Source organism: Morchella importuna (assembly GCF_003444635.1).
Source record: "Morchella importuna strain M04M26 chromosome Unknown Morimp01GS036, whole genome shotgun sequence".
NCBI classification, from domain to species: Eukaryota; Fungi; Ascomycota; class Pezizomycetes; order Pezizales; family Morchellaceae; genus Morchella; species Morchella importuna.
Window position 1 is genome coordinate 378,680 of NW_025763433.1, and position 19,181 is coordinate 397,860.

Below are 19,181 nucleotides of genomic sequence, written 5' to 3' on the forward strand. Positions count from 1 at the left end.
TTTTTAGATTTTCCGGTGAATTTACACCTCCTTTTAGAAATTCGAAGCTATATGAACGTAACATCAAAACTCCGGACAAGCCTTGGCCGGGAAATCGACTCCTCTCGAAAGTTTTATATATTCCAGAAAAACGCTTTAAGAATTCCATTTTCAATTCTGGGATTTCTTCTGTTCAAATTCATGTCATGCGCGCGTATATACGTGTACTGGTAGCTATAGAGGGGGGGGGGGGGCTTGATTAGTGCCGGATTTCTAGTTACATAGGAAACGAATTAACGTCGTGCACGCGTGGCGTACCAATTCGTACCGAGGTTATAAAGCCTGGACATAAGACAGCGATAACGTTAGTTGTAAGTCTCATAGTGAAACCTAAGGCCTCATGGGTAATAGACTCTTGACCAACTGGGCCAAGCCTGACAAAGGATGACTTCTAATCACATCCAGTCTGTTTGACAAATATCATGTGATTGCATTTAATATCAGTCTAGTTAGGCGAGCTTGAGGGTCGAAATATCGAATTAAACCAAATCTCACTCTAGGTAATCAAGTATTAATTATAGCATGCCCCTCAAAAAACCTTCAGATAATACTAGTTATAGCTGTATGGCGCGGAATTTACCAAGAGATTTCGCTGAGATTGGGGTGTATGGGATCGACAGGGCAATGGTAGGAATTGGAAGAAAAATACTAATCAATATCAATTAGTACACTAGATCGAGTGAGCAACTGTGCGCCAAGATTCATAGCTCGGCATTGTGGCGCATGCCGTCTGGACATGGTGGTATGACTAAATGGGACGAGCGGGATGATCGGAGGAAGCGTAGCTCAAGGCCGGCGGGAGTACGTCGTCGTGGCCGAAAGAGACAAACCGCGGTGTGAATTATCGCTCTATTTTGCCATCATCATCATCATCATCATAATCATCATTATCGTCATCATCACCATCATCATCATCGAACGAACCACCAATCAATCAATCGAATGACCTATGTAAATACCTTGGACTAGGTTTGTGGCTCAAGCTGTTCGCGTTTGTCAGTTCATCGAGATCATTTCGACGTATTAGAACGCCTGGAGAGTAACAGCATCCTTAACTTCCACTTTCCTGTGAAATGATACCCATAAGCTAATCAAACCCGATTTATACTACCCATCCCATAAGATAATTAGTCGTGGGTTTCTATCTATTAAGAAAATTGCAATGACTAGAGATTAAGGCTCTGTTCGGACGGACGTCAATACCATGGTATTCACCCCGAGTAGGAAGGTGTGTAAGTCAACGTAGTATTTGAGTGTTCGGATGGCCTAAATTATTGGTTTTGATACCATGACTACGCCACAAAATACCATGGTTTTAACAAATACCTCTAGAGGTGTTTATTTCCCGTTGTATGTCTCGTATCTTCATGCCTATACCCAACAATACCTCAGCTCCATCCGAACACTTTTATCTTTAGCGAATACTTGGCTTTATCTCAAAGGATAATACCATGCAACCGAATTTACCACATTATGGAATACCACGTCCGTCCGAACAGAGCTATATAAAACGTATTATCTCTCTTGGACAATCTCATATCTTTTATTGATGCCAACGCACAAAGAAATGTATAGGTTGAGTGAGGGTGAACTATAGCTATGAAGTACTCAAGGGAAGTATTATGAAATATCCAAATATAGAAAATGAAGAGATGACTGATAAGAATCAAGTGCTGATAGATCTGCAGACACGCAGTATATAGACAGAAAGAAATGTGTGCATAGTTACAAGAATGGGAAAGAAAAATGAAATCAAACCCGCGTCCAATCTAAATAAACCCTAAACGCCGAATCCCGATGCTCTATCACTGATCAAGAAGAAAGAAAATAACTTATAAACAAAGCAAAAATAAAATAATACAGCCATGACGGAATAGACGATTATATCCAGCCGTATGAGCCTCGGGACATATTGATCAACATCTGGCCGGTGGATGAGGTCCGCATATCTGCAGCAGAACGCGGCCTTCGGATGCCCATAGATTTATCGTGAAGTGAAACAACACCCGATGAGCGATTTGAGCATTCTATTCCGAGGAAGGTGGGATCAGATGAATGGCTCGATATTGGAGACAATCCTACTCCACTGTCTGGTCTGCTTCTCCAAAATCCTGCAGATGGAGTAGTCGGTGTTGCTGGCGTTGATCGTGTGAACCGGGAGTTACGACTCTCCCAGTATCCGGTCTCAGGGTTCCATACTGTCTCTGAAATTGACTGAGGTCGATCTCCATAATTTATATTATCCGGAGTAAGGGTATATGGTGGTGGAACCTGGAGGGTGGGGATCTCTGATCCAGTACCTCCTCCGTTATACCGCCAGCTTTCTTCTCGCCTCATCTCAGGAGAGTCACGATTCCCCTCTCTCCAAGTAAGTTCAAGCCTTTCTGTGAAAGATTTTACGTTAACAAACGCTAATAAATCAATATAGGCCGCGAATACTTACCAAAGTAAGCACGCCTTGCACTATCTTTCGACTTCTGCCTTGATTCATAGCAATCCATTCTCATAGTCATGATAACTTCCTAATTAAGATATAACCATCAGCCCATGCTAGTACTTGGCCGGTGAAAGAAGTTTAAAACATACTGGGGCAATCTGTTGATGAACTCTACATAGAAAGCCTTCTTTACCCTAACGGAACCATTAGAAATTTCTCATAAGACAGATATCCTAAATTTATAAAATGGAGTACACCTACATCATCCATGTGGACGCAGAATTTCCATTCAACGTCAGGCCCAACATATTTTGCAAAGTTCGCTTCAAACCATCGTGGTGTCATCCCCTCTCCGTAAATGAATTGATCTGTCGTCTTTTTCTTTCCTAGGTTTAAAAACATTATATATATATGTCGACTTGAGTTAAGTAGTGAGAGTGGTTGGGGTGTGTTGGGTTTATTGCCGTGGCCGTGGACTGATAGTTCGGTTTTGAGTACCTCGACGTTTCTTGCGGATTAGGGGTCATTATATTTCATCTAACGAACCATTACCTTGAGTAGCCCCCACCCGTCAACTCCACAAAAAGGATATGCATGTATCTCACTCCCTTGTGGTGACCCCATCTACCAGGGATAGCTTGTATACTTGACCTTTAGGTTGCCGGCAATAGGGTGAGGCTTAGGATTTGGCACAACCGGGGCGGAGTGGGCGATCCTAGAGTATCAAACCAGAATTAATTGCAACACGATTACCCCTTCCTTTCTTCGGTAAGTAATCTATCATCTCTACTAAGAATCGAACCGGCCAATGTTTACAAATTTGAAGGGTATAGCAGGTACATACATAGGACCTGTTTGGTTGTATGGGTGGAATAACTTGGCTGTCGCACCAGCTGCAGGATGGGGGCGTGGTCGTTCCGACTGGCACTTGCCAAGAGCTTGGATCCATACAAAATTCCAAACCACTACGGCATGGTACATACGTTCTGCACCATAGGGAACCAAGCTAAACTCTACGTGTCTACAGTTTAGACACTTTGAGCCTGTTGCCCTACAGAAATTATCCAGGGGTTTAACTTTCTTTTTCCCGTGAGACGTTATTGATAAATATTTACTTCATCAGGCTTCATAATTCGAGCAGCGGCAGCGGCAACGGAGGCGGCAAAGAAAGCGGCAATGTGTGCGGCAATAACAGCGGCAGAGAGAAGAAGTGGCTGAATTAGATCTATCCCTATGGTAAGGAGTTCTGTTTGTTTTTTCTTCGTTCACCTCTAGCTCTTGCATACGGATCTGAATTTCCAGTGCCTACCTGTCCACCGTGATATATCGATAGTCGCATGATTCGCATCGGTCAACAGAGTGCTAACAGGACCCAAGCAGTATGCATAGCCGGATTTCTTTTCTCAGATTCTCTTTATGCAATATGCGGCTACAGCTATGTTCCTTTGCATGCATAAGGGGTATAAATTGGGCGCTATTGAGCTATGCTCTACAATGTATGCCCTAGATCTTGGTATACTGAGCTAATGTAGCCAAGTGAACTCCAAACTTCGTACCGGGAAAACAGTCAGGGCCCGTGCGCTTGTCAGCACTACACTACAAGCACTCCTATCGGGAGCGACCCGGTGTTCTAGAAGTAATTGAAGGCACTGGCACCCCACAAACATACAACTATCGACGTCCCTTGTCTTGACATCACTCAAATCATCCATATATATTCCCAGATATGGCCAAAGAGACCGAAATACACTTTTGGTCTTGAAATGTCGGAATAATATCGGGGTAAATAGAGCAACCTCTACTCCGATCGATGAAAGTTCGAAATTCCAATAAAGAACTAACTACCGGCAGGGACTGTTTTACATGTTGTTTGAAAGGGTGAAGAGACCTTTGACCTCACATAGAGGACTCTATGTGCTAGCTGCCCCCACCTTTGATCGTTCTTTCCACATGTATATTGTACAGATTACCAGATATGCAAGGTTGAGTAATTGAATTGGGAAACTTTAATTCCCATGCAGATTATGAACTAACATATTTTACACAGGCTCTCAGAGGGTTTTCGCTCACCACTCTCTTATCTCACCACATATCAGCCGGTACCACCGTGGCATAGTTGTAGCTGATGCATACATAAGTTGACATACTTTTACTCTTCATATGTATATGGGACGCCCGGAATTGGTAAACAGACCTGAGGCATAGCAAAACACTGTTCCAGAAAAACCGTTGGATCCGAAGGAGCCTCCAACATAGGTCTATGAGCTTAAATTTCCATGCGCGAGCAAAGGATATACATGTAACGTGGCTTGGGGGAAGGCGCATGCATGGTGGCATAAAGCTAAACTTCTACTTTTGGTAATTCTTGGCAGCTAATTATGTCATCGTCTAACTAAGAATGTTAGGGCTAATGTGCCGAAATCAAATAGCTGTCTAAGAATAGTAACAAGGATGGTTGACCCTAACCCTGGAGCCTCATGAGTTGGACCGTGCCCACGAGGCTATGGCTTTTTAACCCGGTGTCGGTATTTATACATACGTATACGATGTAAACAAAGTTTTGAGCTTTGGCCATTATACATTGGACATAGTCTGGTACTATCAAGCCTTTCGCAGATCACAGATCAGTTGGGCCACATAAGCGGTGGATTCAAGGTGAGAGGTATGTGCAAAGCTCATGTGGCTATCCGCCTTGATCCGTTCGTTGGCTATGGACCCATCGACTCAGAATACGAGAGGTCGAAGAGGAGTAATACTGCTGCACATATTTACATCAAAAGTTCCTCTTTATCAATTCAAGCAGAGCTTTGGCCGGAAATTCAAATAAAATCCGGTGCTCGTTCTGAATAACATTCCTTTACCTCGAGGCACACAGTCAGGCACATCGGCTCAGGCAATGCCAGCACACAAACGCGTACTGAAGTCATGAGATCTTGAATAGTTACCTAGAAATTGCTGCTGATTGCTCCATCTGAGGCGGAATTTTCTTGTGAAATGTTCTCACTCTACCTCCGTGTAGGAAATATGCGCAGATAATCACTGTAAAGATACTCCCAGTCAACAGGATTGGATAGCAGAACTGCTGGGCAAGGTCTAGATCTATGCAGCTTGGTACACATGGACCACACTCAATCATTAGAACTAAATGTGTTTCAAAACATTGCCTGGACAGGAGAAAAGCCTCTTGATTTTGCACTGGGAGAATTCTCCTCTCGATCCTCTGCAGGCATTATATTAGTGTCAAAATCTTTAGACTCAATTTGCCAATTGAATTACTGTAGAAAGAAGCGGGGAGGGGTGCCATTACGGGGAGCGAGACAGCCCCGAGGGAAAAAAAACGGGGTCGATCCTAAGAAACAAATCATATATGCAAGGTATACGGTTTAGTTAGGAAGGGACGGGGCTATGGTAGAAGAGGGGTGCTATGGTTATGTTAATGATCGGCTTTTACAATGCAAAGAGTCGAATACGGGCGAATCTCCTACATATACGACCTTCCCCTGCCAACGCACCATAGAAATAATTTTTCTTTTCAAGATGTATGGTCACCTGTGACCTCCCCGGAGGTCTGTCTTAATTCTCAAGACCTAAAGAGACTATAGTGGGGGCGGATATCAGGTCCAATATGTTGAACAAGTACCAGGAGGGGTAGATACATAGACAAATACATGTGAGGTGACTGTAAATTCCGTTTTCGAAGCTTTGCCCGACAGATTTCGTCCTACCCTCTTTGTGTTTCTGCAAATCATTTCAACTGTTCTTTCTAGAACCCCGGTACCCTGCTGCTTGTCACAAACCGGAAGGAGACTATCGACTACTGGACACTACCGCGGTTAGTCGTGGTAGATAGCAATTTGATATCTGTTACCTGACATAGGATAGCTCCGATTTCAAACTCCTTTTATTTGAAACTTGGTAGCTTATGTCTGGATCTATCTCGAGGTATAACTAATGTCATAGAAACTGTTTTCATTCACGAGATCTAGAGTCAAGAGCCTAATTGGCTAGTTAGCTGCGCATGCAACTTATGCAGATTCTACCATTCGGAGACATGTAATACAACTTAGTCAGGAGAGGATTCCGGCTCTAGCAGAATCGTATCCCGAAGAAACACACAATCAGTATCGGTCACTATATCAGACAAGAAAAAGAGGACGTGGTAGTACTCGCTTTGCTTCTGGGAGTATGATCCGTGATTTCTAAAATCTGTGGGGTTTATACAGATACCTGACAAATGCAATTAATGAATTAAACAAAACAAAAAACAGATACCTGACAGCGGTGCCAACTCCAGCACAGACCTTGATCTACGTGACAAAAGGGCATCCATTAGCTAAGGATTCTGAGTAAGGATCTTTGATGTGTGATTTTACATAATGATAGGCTGCTTACTGGGTCTAAAAGTGGAGCTCTAAAGCACCTTGTCGGATTGGCTCGTTACCCGTCGGGCTCTATATGATCCCATTTCGGTAGGTCGAGGTATAAACTGTGGCTTTATAATTTAGTGGCTGTTTCGACTCCTAAATTGTTGGGGGATTCCCGTATCGGCTGCCGTCCTACCCTGCCAGAATATCGGTAATTCAGGACCGATCCTTTGCCGGTAGAAGGAGAATACTCTCAATTACAGGGGTGCCTAATTACCTGGGAAACCTCCATAATTGTATCGGACTGCCCATGGTATGGAAGTCACTACATCTTTCCGTAAGCTCTTTTAATTTTAGGGACCAAATATGTATCGAAGAATTCAAACAGACAGATTAAGAAGGGGGAATAGCTTAAACGCTCCAGAGAACGCGGCAAGTTTGGAGTCCTTCGGCGCAGCAAAAAAAAACCCCTGACTTCCGAAACACAACCGCAATCCTCCTCGAACAATCTCCCAGGACATCTACGTCTCGGCGCTCGTTAAGCGCGAAGGCGGACTACATATACAACAGCCGACCTACTCCAAGCACGCAGTGGCAATGCCCTGCTATGTATTACTAAAGGTAACTCCGTCTCTGAGCGCGGTAGGTTCCCGTCTAACTGCTCATGTCCCAAATTGATCGGGAATAGGCCGCCTTAACTCTTGTTTAAACATGTGAGGGGCCGCCGAGTATGAACTTCTATGAGCACACACGACATGCTGCTGGATGCCATCTCCTGGTTTAGAATACCATGTCCAAGCCCCATCTAATATCCTCTGGCCGCCAGTAGAGTATACTCAGTTGCATATACTACTGCACATCTCCGGCCATACAACCTCAGACCGGCCAAACGTCTACCAGTAATTAACCCTTTCAAAATTCTTCACGAACGGCGATAGGGGGGCTTTAAATTCGGTTTGCCGCCGGAAATGGGGAGTGGGAGTGCAGTGGGTCGGTCGTTGCGGATCACGCTGCAGGACAGCTGTAAGCCCCATCTTCACCGGAGCCCATGCCATGCATACATATCCTATTTCCGCCAAGTGATTAGCCCCTGCGGCTTGTTTGTCGCAGCGCTGATGAGGGCCTAGTTGGCGGAATATGTATATGTATGTGGCTAGCTGGTACTAGATGCCCAGATAAGCATAATTGTGTGGTTGGTGGCCGGGTTGTGGCGAAACTTGAGTCGGCGCCGGCGGGGGTGTGGATTGTGCAATATGCAGCAGCGAGTGGGGGGCCGGCCAGGGGGGTATCCAGTTGGTCCCATGCCGCCCGTGGCTTGGGGTAGGATTTTTATGAGTGACAGAAATGATGGGATTGTGGGGGCTGCGTTGGTAATAGAGACCTGGATGCGTTTGCATCGGACGGGAGTTCCCCGGGCACATCATGATTCGGATTCAAGGAGATTAATTTTTTTCTCCGTGGTTTTTAGAGGATGGATTATGAATTATATACACATCTATTCATGATTACATGGACTTTACGTGCATTTATGATAATACTACTGCAAGTAGCTCTTTACAGAGATTCCCAATCACTGCGCATGCTGGTTCTAATCTCATCCATGTTCACCCCCGTTCTTAATATCGATGGGTACTGCTCCCATATTCCGCATATTCATACATATACATGGCGCTTCCAACCTCAATGATAATTATATAAGCGGGCGGGAAAAGGTGCGCTGTGGCGTAGGATCGAGTGGATATGAAGACGGCGACGGAAGAATAAACGCATGGGCAAAGCGGCGGCTCTTCGAGGTCGTCAGAGTAAGGCAGAATGGTGAATAACGGTGGACGAGAACCTATGCATCAACGAGTGGGAGTGAGCGGCACCGGGGGCATAAAAGGCACTACGGCGAGCGGCATAGAGTAGGATCATGTACTATGAGGTGAGATTCAAAGATAGATGGTACGAGAATGAGAGTCTAGAGAGCTAGAGAACGATCAATAAGGCCGGGCCCAGAGTCACCTTTACCTTTCCTCCTCACACGGGGAGGTGGGCGTATATCTACGCGCGTGAGAGGGTGATGGTGTTGGCTAGAGGCGTGTCGACTTTTGGGACGAGTCGGCGGACATGAGGCGCGGTCGGACTCTCGTGAACATCTTGTCGGCTGTAGAGTGGTGGGGGCGGAAATCTAACTGTCTGTCCTGAAAAGCACGAATGTAACTACATGTATCAAATTGTTCGAGAACAAGTACGAGGATAGAGAGAGAACAAGAATTATGTATCTAAGCCGCGCGCGGTATAGGGCGGACAAAAATATATCTTGAAATTATAAGGATGAAAGATCTGTTTCCCCCACTACCGACGTAGCCGCCGGTGAAGAAGGCAGATGCCGGGGCTGGCAGAGCTGGTGCTGGTAGCGGGGTAGCAGACGAGGTAAGAGATTCTGCAAATACCGTCTTCTATCCTGGGAGGGCGTTGTTGGTTGACACTCTACTACACAAAACTTTGAATTGATCTAAACACGCTTCGCCTCGGGCTGAGTTGCCCAACTACATGTATGTGTCCTCAAAGTAACCTTAACTGGAATGTAATAAACATGCAATACAACCCGCTTACCATTTTCCTAAAACTCGCTATCTTCCACGTATACAGAACCTGCGCTGCTGTGTGGTTTTTCGTAATATTGCATTAGACCTGTTTCACAGGCCTGATTGCGGATGTTTCTCCCCTCGATGTACTTTACGAGTGATGATCTATGATCCGAGTGATTACTGATGATTCTCCAGCAGCCAAGTTACAATTTCTTTGGCTTCTCCTAATATTAGGAAAGAAAAGCGACAGTTTACACAAGTCTATGTGTCAGTGCAAAATAATCTGTGTACGAGTTGATCGAGGCGTTTCCCGGGGCGGTATTTAGTAATTTGGTGGCCTCTACATGTTTACGCCACAACAAACCCTGGAGCGCCTGGACGAGGATGAAGTATTATACAATCTTTTTTTGATGAGAGGTTTCACCCCTCAGTCGGCTAGCTTGATTTCTTGGGGATGTGTTTACGAGTGACATCTGATGATGCGGTGTATGGTAGTGGAGTGATTAATTCGTGAAAGAGGTTTTTGTGGATGTGCCAGAAGAATACATCTCTTAAAGCGCGATAAGATAGAACTTTCCCAAGATTTATGCGCGCGGATGTGCGTGTTGCGACCACGGAGGCGTTAGAGTGGCTAGCTAGATATACATGTACATATATGTATATAAATCTCAAATACATTCATGAATTTAAAAACATCCAATAATATAATTAAAGTCTTACTTGTTACTCCTACATTTACAATTCGCAATCCCAATACATCGTCTCCTCCGTCGAGACGTTTCCCCCAGTTCTGGCCACATACACACAATGTGGCCACTCCGTCTCGAGGAAAGCCGCGTACTCGTTTCGGAAACATTTTCCACGATATCTGGCCTTATGTCGTCTAGGTGTTCCAATGTGGCCTTTGAATTTCGCCGCCCTTGTTACCCTCTCGATTTCTTCGAGTTCGCTTAAGAGGCATTTTTTCCGCCTAAACCACTTCTTCTCTTTTCTTCTTTCCTTGGGGGCGGCGGCGGTGGTGATCGAGGCCCCTAATGTACAAGTAGTTGAGTTTTTCCCGAGTGTTTATCTATTTTGGAAAGTCTTCCTTCTTTCTCTACTTATCATTTTTGGTATCTTCTGCTGATGTGTCTTGTGTATTTTAGGGACTTGGATTTCCCGAGTATTCATATGGGCAAGTATTCCTTCCTTTCTTTTTGGTTTGTATTATACTGTCACTTTTCTAGTCCGTCGTAGGGATGTGTTTCTCCCGAGTTTTCAGATATATTGGAAGTCTTCCCATTTTACTTCTCATTTTCTGTTCTCTCTGATTTATCTTTTCTATTATAGGGATATGTGTCCTTTCCGAATTTTTATATCGAGAAGTCTTCCTATTCTTGATATTGTTTCCTTTGTTCTTTCTGATTTCCCTTGTAAATTATACACAGGGATCCACGATTTCTCAATGAATATATTGGAAAGTTTTCCTTCTCCTCTTCTTTCTTTATCCTTCTGATCTGTCTTATATATTCTAGGCATCTCAGGTGTCGTTCCCGATTCTTCATATCGGAAAGTCTTCCTCTTCTTTTCTTGATATCTTCTGATCCATCCCTTTCGCGAATTCTAGGAATCCTTGTTTTCGTCCCATCTATTTCTCTTATATATCATTTTCTTGACATGTTTCAATTTCCTTTCTTTTCACCGAAGAACCTGTTCTTCGTCATCTCTTATTGATTTTTTCCTATTTCCTATCTCTTTCATTTCTATTATCTCTGATTTCTCTGATTTACTTTTCATGTAAGGAACACTCTTTTTCCCACAGGGTTTTTTAATGAGGTTCCTGTTCGTCATCTGTCATTTCTGTCATTCTTATTTTCTTATTTTCCTTACACAACAACATTTCTGTTATATTTCTATTTCCCCCCTCATACCATTATCACGTTTTTATGGATCGCTCATTTATTATAGATGAGGTTCCTTTTTTCTTTTGTTTCTCATTTCTTTTATATTTCTATTTCCCCCCTCATACCATTATCACGTTTTTGTGGATCTCCCATCTATGATAGATGGGGTTCCTTTTTTTTTCCCTTCTGTTTTAAATTTCTTTTATATTTTCTATTTCCCCCCGCATACCATTATCATGTTTTTGTGGATCACCCGTCTATAAGAGATGGGGTTTCTAAAATTATCCTCTTATGAGCTTGTATTTCTGTTTGTCGGTTCGCTCTTTTCCCACGCATTGACCAGCGGGGTTTTTTAACGAGGTTCCGTTTTTTGTTGGTTAAGATGGAATACAAGTTCATTTCCGGCCAGATATGTGTGCGTTTTAGTCGTTATCAATGTGAATGTGAATGTGAATGTGAATGTGAATGTGAATGTGAATGTGAAGTTATCGGTAGACTATTTATGTAGCTGTCTGATCTATTGAGTTTAAATCCGATCTCTTTTTACTTTGATCTTTAGCAGCAAAAATGTGTTCTGTTGGCTGAATTTCATAATCGTAGACATGAATATCCCTGCGTATAGGTTGCGTGGACATAGCGAAAGACTTGAGCGTGACGGACAAGATCGAAGCTATCATCCTCGTTCGTGGGAAACGAATTGACTTGTACGTGTACAGTCCATTAATAGATATACACGTACACACATCTTGACAATTAACACCTCTCGACTCCTACCCGACCTTACGAAATATCACGCCTGCCCCCTCCTCTTGCGCTGCTAAGTCAACCCCCCCCCCCCCCACTATTGTAACTCTCACCGCCTTCAAAAACCTACCCAAAGCCCCCAAATCCACAACCTCGTCCGCCGCACCCGCCTCAGTATCAACACAGAATTAGCCCGTGAAAACACCGCCCCCACGAAGTCTCAACACAACTCGACGTCGTCTCTTAGCGCCAGTATAGTACATGCAGAGACTAGGTACCCCTTACTTGATCATGACCTGATCATGATGTAGCCTTGTTGCCTGTACCTCGTTTCTCAGGCATAAGGCTGACCGGTACGGCCCGATGGAGTAATCGGAGATGCAATGTGTTTAATTATGCATGAACTCGAATGAGCGCTCAAGACTAAGTTCAGGAAAGTTCACGGAGTAAGTGAACCCCCCTTGCCTTCGAGGTTTAGGTACGTTGGTATCGCGACGGTTTGGGGTGGTTGTCAGCTTGGTGTCCCTTACACTGTTAGGGCCGCCCTGCCAAGTATCGCATCTCAATTCTGTGGCTTGCGTGCGAAGTATCGCGTTGGCGGTACTGAAGTAATACATGGCGTGCTGACAACGGAGAGCTCTCCATTGCATGCAGTTGATTGTGTTGTGTATGTAGTTCAGATGCTGTTTCGAACCTTCTATGGCGCCCGGTCAAAGAACGGTATACTCCATGCGCATATGTACCACGACCTCGCCATATATGAGCAGAACTCAATATGCCAGATCCCTTGCTCAGGGAATTCTATTTTTTTTCCGTCCTGCAAAATCGGTTTGCTGTCTCGGCTTCCTAGCTTGGGAATATTTTGCGTACGAGGTTTCGGTGAATCGCTACCGTCCGGAATAGCGAGGTGCGAGATGTGTAACTAAACCCAGCTAGCTAGCTACTACATAAAGCTCATGTAACCAGCATCCATGATCGTGGGGAGAAGATGAAACTACCCTTATATATTATATACGTCGTTTTTTCGCTTTACTCTCGTCCTATTCACTGTCTTACAAGCAGCACATGCAACGGTCTTAGTAGTGGGGGTATTGGGTCTACTATTTGATGATGCTGGTACATACTAGTGCTGTTGTGCCCTAGTACGTGCTAGCCTCTACTGCGCCTATTGGTAGAAAGGGCGGATCCCCACGCATGGGGGAGGTTTAGTGTAGCCTTGAGTTTCAATATATGTACGAGGACCCAAAGGCATCGCACGTCCCATAAGATTGGATAACCGCTCTACTGGTATGGTACTGCTACTGTGCCATTGGTCATGTGTTATGTACGAAGCTGAAAGAGTGATTTTCGGGGTTTAGTGTTCGGGACTCTCTTACATGTGCCTAATGGTTTCCGGAAGCACCTTTCTTTTCTTTTCACTGCCTCCCATGTAGAAAAGAGGCACTTTGTAGCCTTCATGTGGTCCTACTGCCCTTGCTGATTTATTCAAAAACAAATCCTTGTGATGGAGCCTGGAAAACCCAATTGTGTGAAAAGATAATAAAAAATTTGCTCGTTTGCAATATGACAACGATACCCTCAATATTTCCAATTCCTAATCCATTCCCCCTACCTTAAACCAGTGCTTCTAGCCCTGTCTCCGGAGACTTTCAAAAGTAGCGCAACTACATCTTCATGCCCACCCTGACTCGCAAGCATCAATGGCGTGCTTCCTATACTGTCTTTCACGTCGATTTCCACCTGACCGGTTTTAATCAGCGCATCTACAACCGCCACATGTCCCTTCATAGCCGCTCTCAACAGCGGTGTACGACCCTTATTACATTTATGATCCACAGTAACACCCGGAGTCTTGCAGAGAAGTTCCACAACCTCTAAATGGCCGCGTCTCGCGGCCCAAGAGAGTGCCGATATTCCAAAGGAGTCACATGGGTTCACTTCGATTTCTGGAGTCTTGAGTAGACGCTTGACGACACCGACTCGTCCCTTTTGGGCCGCATAAAGGAGTGGGGTGTAGCCGTGTTTGTCGGTAGTATTGACATTGATGCCGGGTGTACATAGGTGCGCAGACGTGAGTAATACGTTACCTGTGAATGCTGCGTGGTGGAGAGCGACGGTGCCTTTTTGAGGTGCTGGAGTGCTTCGATGTGCGTATGCGGGGGGTGCAACTATATCTATTGCTGTAGACTCTCTGAAATTGTTCCCTTGTGGGATTTTCTCATCAGAGAAGCGGCTATTCCGTACTAAGTGTTAGCGAGAAGACCTTGGACTCGATTGGTAGATAGACGATGGTGCTGTGCAACCTTAAGGATGTTTCTTCGTAGGTGGGGATTTTCTCATCGTTGCTCGACTTGGAAGACCAGGCAATTCTCATTGCACGGGCTGTTCGTTTTATGCGGCTAAAGAATCCGAAACCCATCGTGTATTTCGAGGCTAAGTGTTCAAAGAAGGATTTATAGGTGGAATTTATAGTAGATTGTGGTATTAAGTATTGATGATAGTGGTGATGATATATAGGTAGGTTGTTTGAATCCTTTATTTTGGACATTGCTTGGAATTTATAAAAATTCATATTAAACAGTAGATCCCTGTCTACCGATATAGGCGGCATAATCCGATTAGAATGTGAGATGCATATGCATATCAAACAAATGATCTACTCATTGGTTCAGGTCTGTACGCATGTGTATGCAGGCGTGTTCGTAACTGTAACCACAATTCAGCAAGGCGCGAAAAATGCCCTACTATGAATTTTCAACTTATCAGTGTTCTCAAACTCAAGGCTGAAATTTTCAAACCCTAGGCGCTAAGTGCTCCTCCGACTTATCATTGAAGCGAAAACTCTGCACGTGACACTGTTAATCTCACACGAGTGCTGTTTGGTGATCCTTGGCGGAAGGCATTATTGGGAGAGGCAGAAAGCTGTAAGCAGCGACAGAAAAGTGGGCATATTTGTTAGACTAGCGGCTACCCAGCCCGACTTCCTTGTCGGCACCAAAAACAACACTGTTGGGATATGACTAGCAGGTGAGCTATGGTTTCACCTAGAGTTCGGGATCGGCGGTACCCTGCTTCGTTGACTGGACTCTCCAAGATCCGCAAAGTCTTCCGGGTCAAGAACGGGTAAATCCTTCTGTTATTGCGGTGATTACCACGTAGTGCCTCTTAAACCTGAGGTTGGGAGTCTCTTGATCAATTATAAGTTCCTCAGTGTTCGCAGTGATTTTTGCGGGGTGTTGCAACATCATTCGCGTCGGCGACGACGCGAAACGAATGATTCAACACGTTGCTATTCATTAATCCAATCACTACCAAAGACACAATCGGGGGCGGGGACGAATATTTATTGGCTTATCATAGTGTATAAACACAAAATGTCCTAAGACACGAACAATTCCCTTAGCCAAATGCTCAGTATTAAGTTGTGCCCCTGAACCCCATGCTACAGTCCTATAAGTCAAGTTTCGAACAATGCCGAAGCGCAGTATAAATGCCAAGAGGTGCCGGTATTACTCCGTGGTGCAGTTCGGAACCTCGCCTTCTAGCAGTCCCAGGCAGCAGTCCTATGCACGGAAAATTGAACATTCAGGATAAAATGGAGAAATTAAGCCACCGGCACGACACAACTAATCCCGAAGCTATCTCAAGGCGCGATGGTGTTTAAGGCTCAGATTCCCCAACAGACCTAAAAACACTGGATTGAAAATTTCAACAATAGACATCAATAATCTAAGCCAGATGGCTTTGAGTCCGAGGTACCCCAGGTAGAAGTGTCGAAGGTAAGTTCTTAGGCCCTTTGAGAACATCTCAGTGTGAACTGAACATATCAATACTTCGGTCCTAAATATAACATCGAATAGGTAATCTCTAGGTTCCTAGTCCGCTTCTTGACTGCCCCCTTTGTGGGCGAGATTGAAAGTGTTATGTATATCTTTTCAGTGCTGGCGAAGCTGAACTGTTCCGATACGGGAAGTAAAGGCTGTATGATACCATACTCAAATTGGTGTGACTAATTATTCTAATCAGTTAGCCTCCTGTACAGCTCTTGGGGTCCTCTTGTGAAAGGTGTCAACGTAATTTATCTATTTCGTTGAGAAATTACCATAGAAATCATGATAACCTACATCAACAAGTTACCCACTGCCACTTCCCTCATGAAGAGATTTCTACTAGATTACCGCTCATCAGACCGGTCTCCACTATAGTATCTTCTGATGTCAAGGCTTAGTAGCGAAGGAAAGGTTGATAATGGACGAGGTGGATTTTATGGCATTTTCCTAGCCCCGGTGAGGGCGGTAGGTTAATGCTACCACCGCCGCGTGCTATAGACCCAGACCCAATATTTTCAGTATTTAGAACGATGAATGGATTAGGGGGGGAGGGGCTTGGGAGGTAGACCTAGATACATTTTCCTACACTCAGACGTCTACCATGTCCAGTAAAGTTGAAGTAGCTGAAGCTCTCGATCGGATCCAGATCAGATGGTCCTGCGGAGATCCACCCTACTTCAAATATTTGCACATTAGCACTGAACAGGAACAGCAGGTTGCAGATTCGAAACGCCGGTCTGAATTGTAGTTGGATAGGTTAAAAGCAGGACGAGAAATTTGCATGTGAGAGAGCAGACAGGGACCGCAGTGGATATAGTGAAGCGGATAATTCAATGGACGGATAAGAAGTCAATACGTACAACCACGCGCGCGCGGATTTAAAGAATGTTAATGGGGATACGTATACCACCAGTAAAAAGTAAGCCTTGCTTTTGTACTCGTAAAAAAAAAAAAGAATAAGAATGAGAAAAGTTAAGCTAAAGGGAAACTAGCTCGGCCTAGTGTCTATTATATATTACATTCTTTGTGAATTTGGCTTTCATACATGGCATCATACATGGAGCAACATTTACATGTAACTAAATGATTTGTGAAATCTGTACATACTAGCAGCTCGCTTTGTTAACCAGCAGCTTTGAATGGCAGAAAATTGCCCATGACTATCGTCGTCTAATCACAGTCAACCGATCACGACGACGTTATAACTGGCATAATTCCACATATAGTACGCAAGTTATACTTTTAAATAGACTACTCTTTTGCTACATATAGATGTTGAACCATTCCTACTAATTGTAAAGCTTCTCTGGATGCACGAACATCCAATAGGAAATTGTGTTCCTAGAATCACAGGTGTGTAGCCTATAGCCTTAGGCTTTTGAAAAAAAAGCAAAATTCCACCGTGACTATCCCGAAACTGTCAATGCTTTTAGCATGCTCTAAAACTTAACTAAGTCTAGGATAAGGAACGCGAAGATCATATCCATCATACACTATCACTCGACATCAGATTGATAGTTCATGAAGCCAGGGCTTTGTTCGACGCGCTGTCACAGATTAAATATTACAGGGCTGATATAGTAATTTTTTGTGTTCCTTGGCAACATTGGTGAAGATGGGTGGTAAGTTCTTTGTTCCCCAAACGCCACAAAGCACGGCTACTCGAACAGAGGGTCTTCTTCGCTGAGTCCCATAAGTTCTGGATGATCCCAGTGTACCCTATTATTATTGACTTTTGATCGTCGAAATGCCGGTATTAAAGCACACGCATACCCCCGCTTCCCAGCAGGAGGTGAACTGCGTAAACTCCATCTGGGCCAATATTCGATATACCCTCTTCGGTGGCGATGATGGTCTCTGCACCACCGACCCTAAGACGACCTACTGCCTTCACATTATCGACATTGCTACAAATACGCAGAAAGGGGTGTGTATACCAAAGAAATCTTCACATACTGGGGATGGCGAGATGTTATTCCTCCATGCGAATGAAGAATACAGCACAACGATCCACCACCCAAACAACAAAATTAGTAGGAAAGAAGATATATATATCCTCGGTGACCAGGAAATCCTGATCGGCGGTGATGGAACTAGGACACCCGGCACCAAAACCCAGGAACTCTCAATTCAAACACGCTCCGATCTTCACCACCGGCGCGCCGCCGCCAGCGAAGAATCCACTCCTTCTGGAATTCCGATAGACCCGGTACCCCCCTCTGACGCCGAGCTGCCAACAGCGGCTATCGCAGGTGGAGTTGTGGTAGGAGTTCTTGTAATCGTCGCTCTCTGCTCTCTGGGTTTTGTTTGGCGCCGCCGCCAGAAAAAGAGAAACCAGCCAAAAGTCGACACACATGAGGGTAAGCCCGATGAGACGGAATTAGGGCTGGTAGTGTCCGCGTTTGGAGACCCTACACAGTTTACTAGCATTGAAGAGAGATTAGAGGAGGCAAGAACGGAAGGGAAGAATAAAGGGAAGGAGAACGGGTCAGCTGAAGCAGACATTAACGCGGGTGGAGCAGCTGTCGGTCGCGGAGGGCATAATGCAAGAGGTGTAGCGGAGGGGGTTAATCTAAGCGGGGCGAAAAGAGACGAGATGAGTGTGACAGCTTTGCCGGCGGAAAGCTCTAAACCAGAAGTATCCAAATCCGAAATACAGCCGGTCCGAGACTGAGATATCTAGGGCGAGTGATTATACATGAAGGAGGCTGGTTGGTAAATTTTTATATCTCCCACATGTACTTATACATATGTTTGGTTGCCCCACTAAAGCAAATAAAAGTGCAAGGTAAATCTTTTTGATTGAGTGGCTGCATCTATCCTTTTGCTATAACGAATTTGAATATGACAAGCTGCTTGAAACCCCCTGATCAACAAGACACACACTCATAATGACATCACCTTTAGGGGCATCAGCTTAGAGTAGACACCCACTTGAACCTTATTCTCATCCAACCCCTGCTGCACCCCTAGAAGGTTCTATATTCCCTTAACATATCTCTTAATTGTCTTCCCTCCACTCTTGTCTTCCCTTCACTCTCGTTTTTCCTCTACTCAGTCTTGTACCCATCCATCCCCTCTACCTCCGTTCCTACTCTATCCACCAACAATCGGTCCACTCTATCTCTTGTCAAATCTCATATATCAGCCACGGTTCTTCGTTGCAAAAAACAGCCTCTAAATCGGCCTTTGAATTCATCAATAATCCATTGACGCCTTTATGGGTAAATTTAAGGGCATTTGAAGAGTTTTGAATACATTCTTAATTCCAGCAAAGTGAATATTCATTCCAGAGTGAGTAATCTTTATTT

General features: G+C 44.5%; 4 protein-coding genes across 4 annotated transcripts; 2 read left to right on the forward strand and 2 right to left on the reverse strand.

Moving 5' to 3' along the window:
• Positions 1–1,920: 1,920 nt before the first annotated feature.
• LAJ45_09480 (uncharacterized protein) lies at positions 1,921–2,878 on the reverse strand (the record flags this gene model as incomplete). The annotated part of the gene is made up of 4 exons (XM_046119023.1): positions 1,921–2,423; positions 2,483–2,561; positions 2,626–2,670; positions 2,738–2,878. 4 exons carry the CDS (start codon positions 2,876–2,878, stop codon positions 1,921–1,923), a joined length of 768 nt encoding a protein of 255 aa, XP_045967838.1.
• A 1,573-nt stretch (positions 2,879–4,451) lies between these two features.
• LAJ45_09481 (uncharacterized protein) lies at positions 4,452–4,957 on the forward strand (the record flags this gene model as incomplete). Its single annotated transcript, XM_046119024.1, has 4 exons — positions 4,452–4,458; positions 4,524–4,575; positions 4,682–4,834; positions 4,906–4,957. The coding sequence occupies 4 exons, from the start codon at positions 4,452–4,454 to the stop codon at positions 4,955–4,957; spliced, it is 264 nt and encodes an 87-aa protein (XP_045967839.1).
• An 8,755-nt stretch (positions 4,958–13,712) lies between these two features.
• Positions 13,713–14,459, reverse strand: LAJ45_09482 (uncharacterized protein; the record flags this gene model as incomplete). Its single annotated transcript, XM_046119025.1, has 3 exons — positions 13,713–13,780; positions 13,864–14,273; positions 14,344–14,459. 3 exons carry the CDS (start codon positions 14,457–14,459, stop codon positions 13,713–13,715), a joined length of 594 nt encoding a protein of 197 aa, XP_045967840.1.
• A 3,158-nt stretch (positions 14,460–17,617) lies between these two features.
• LAJ45_09483 (uncharacterized protein) lies at positions 17,618–18,544 on the forward strand (the record flags this gene model as incomplete). Its single annotated transcript, XM_046119026.1, has 1 exon — positions 17,618–18,544. One exon carries the CDS (start codon positions 17,618–17,620, stop codon positions 18,542–18,544), a length of 927 nt encoding a protein of 308 aa, XP_045967841.1.
• Positions 18,545–19,181: the final 637 nt, after the last annotated feature.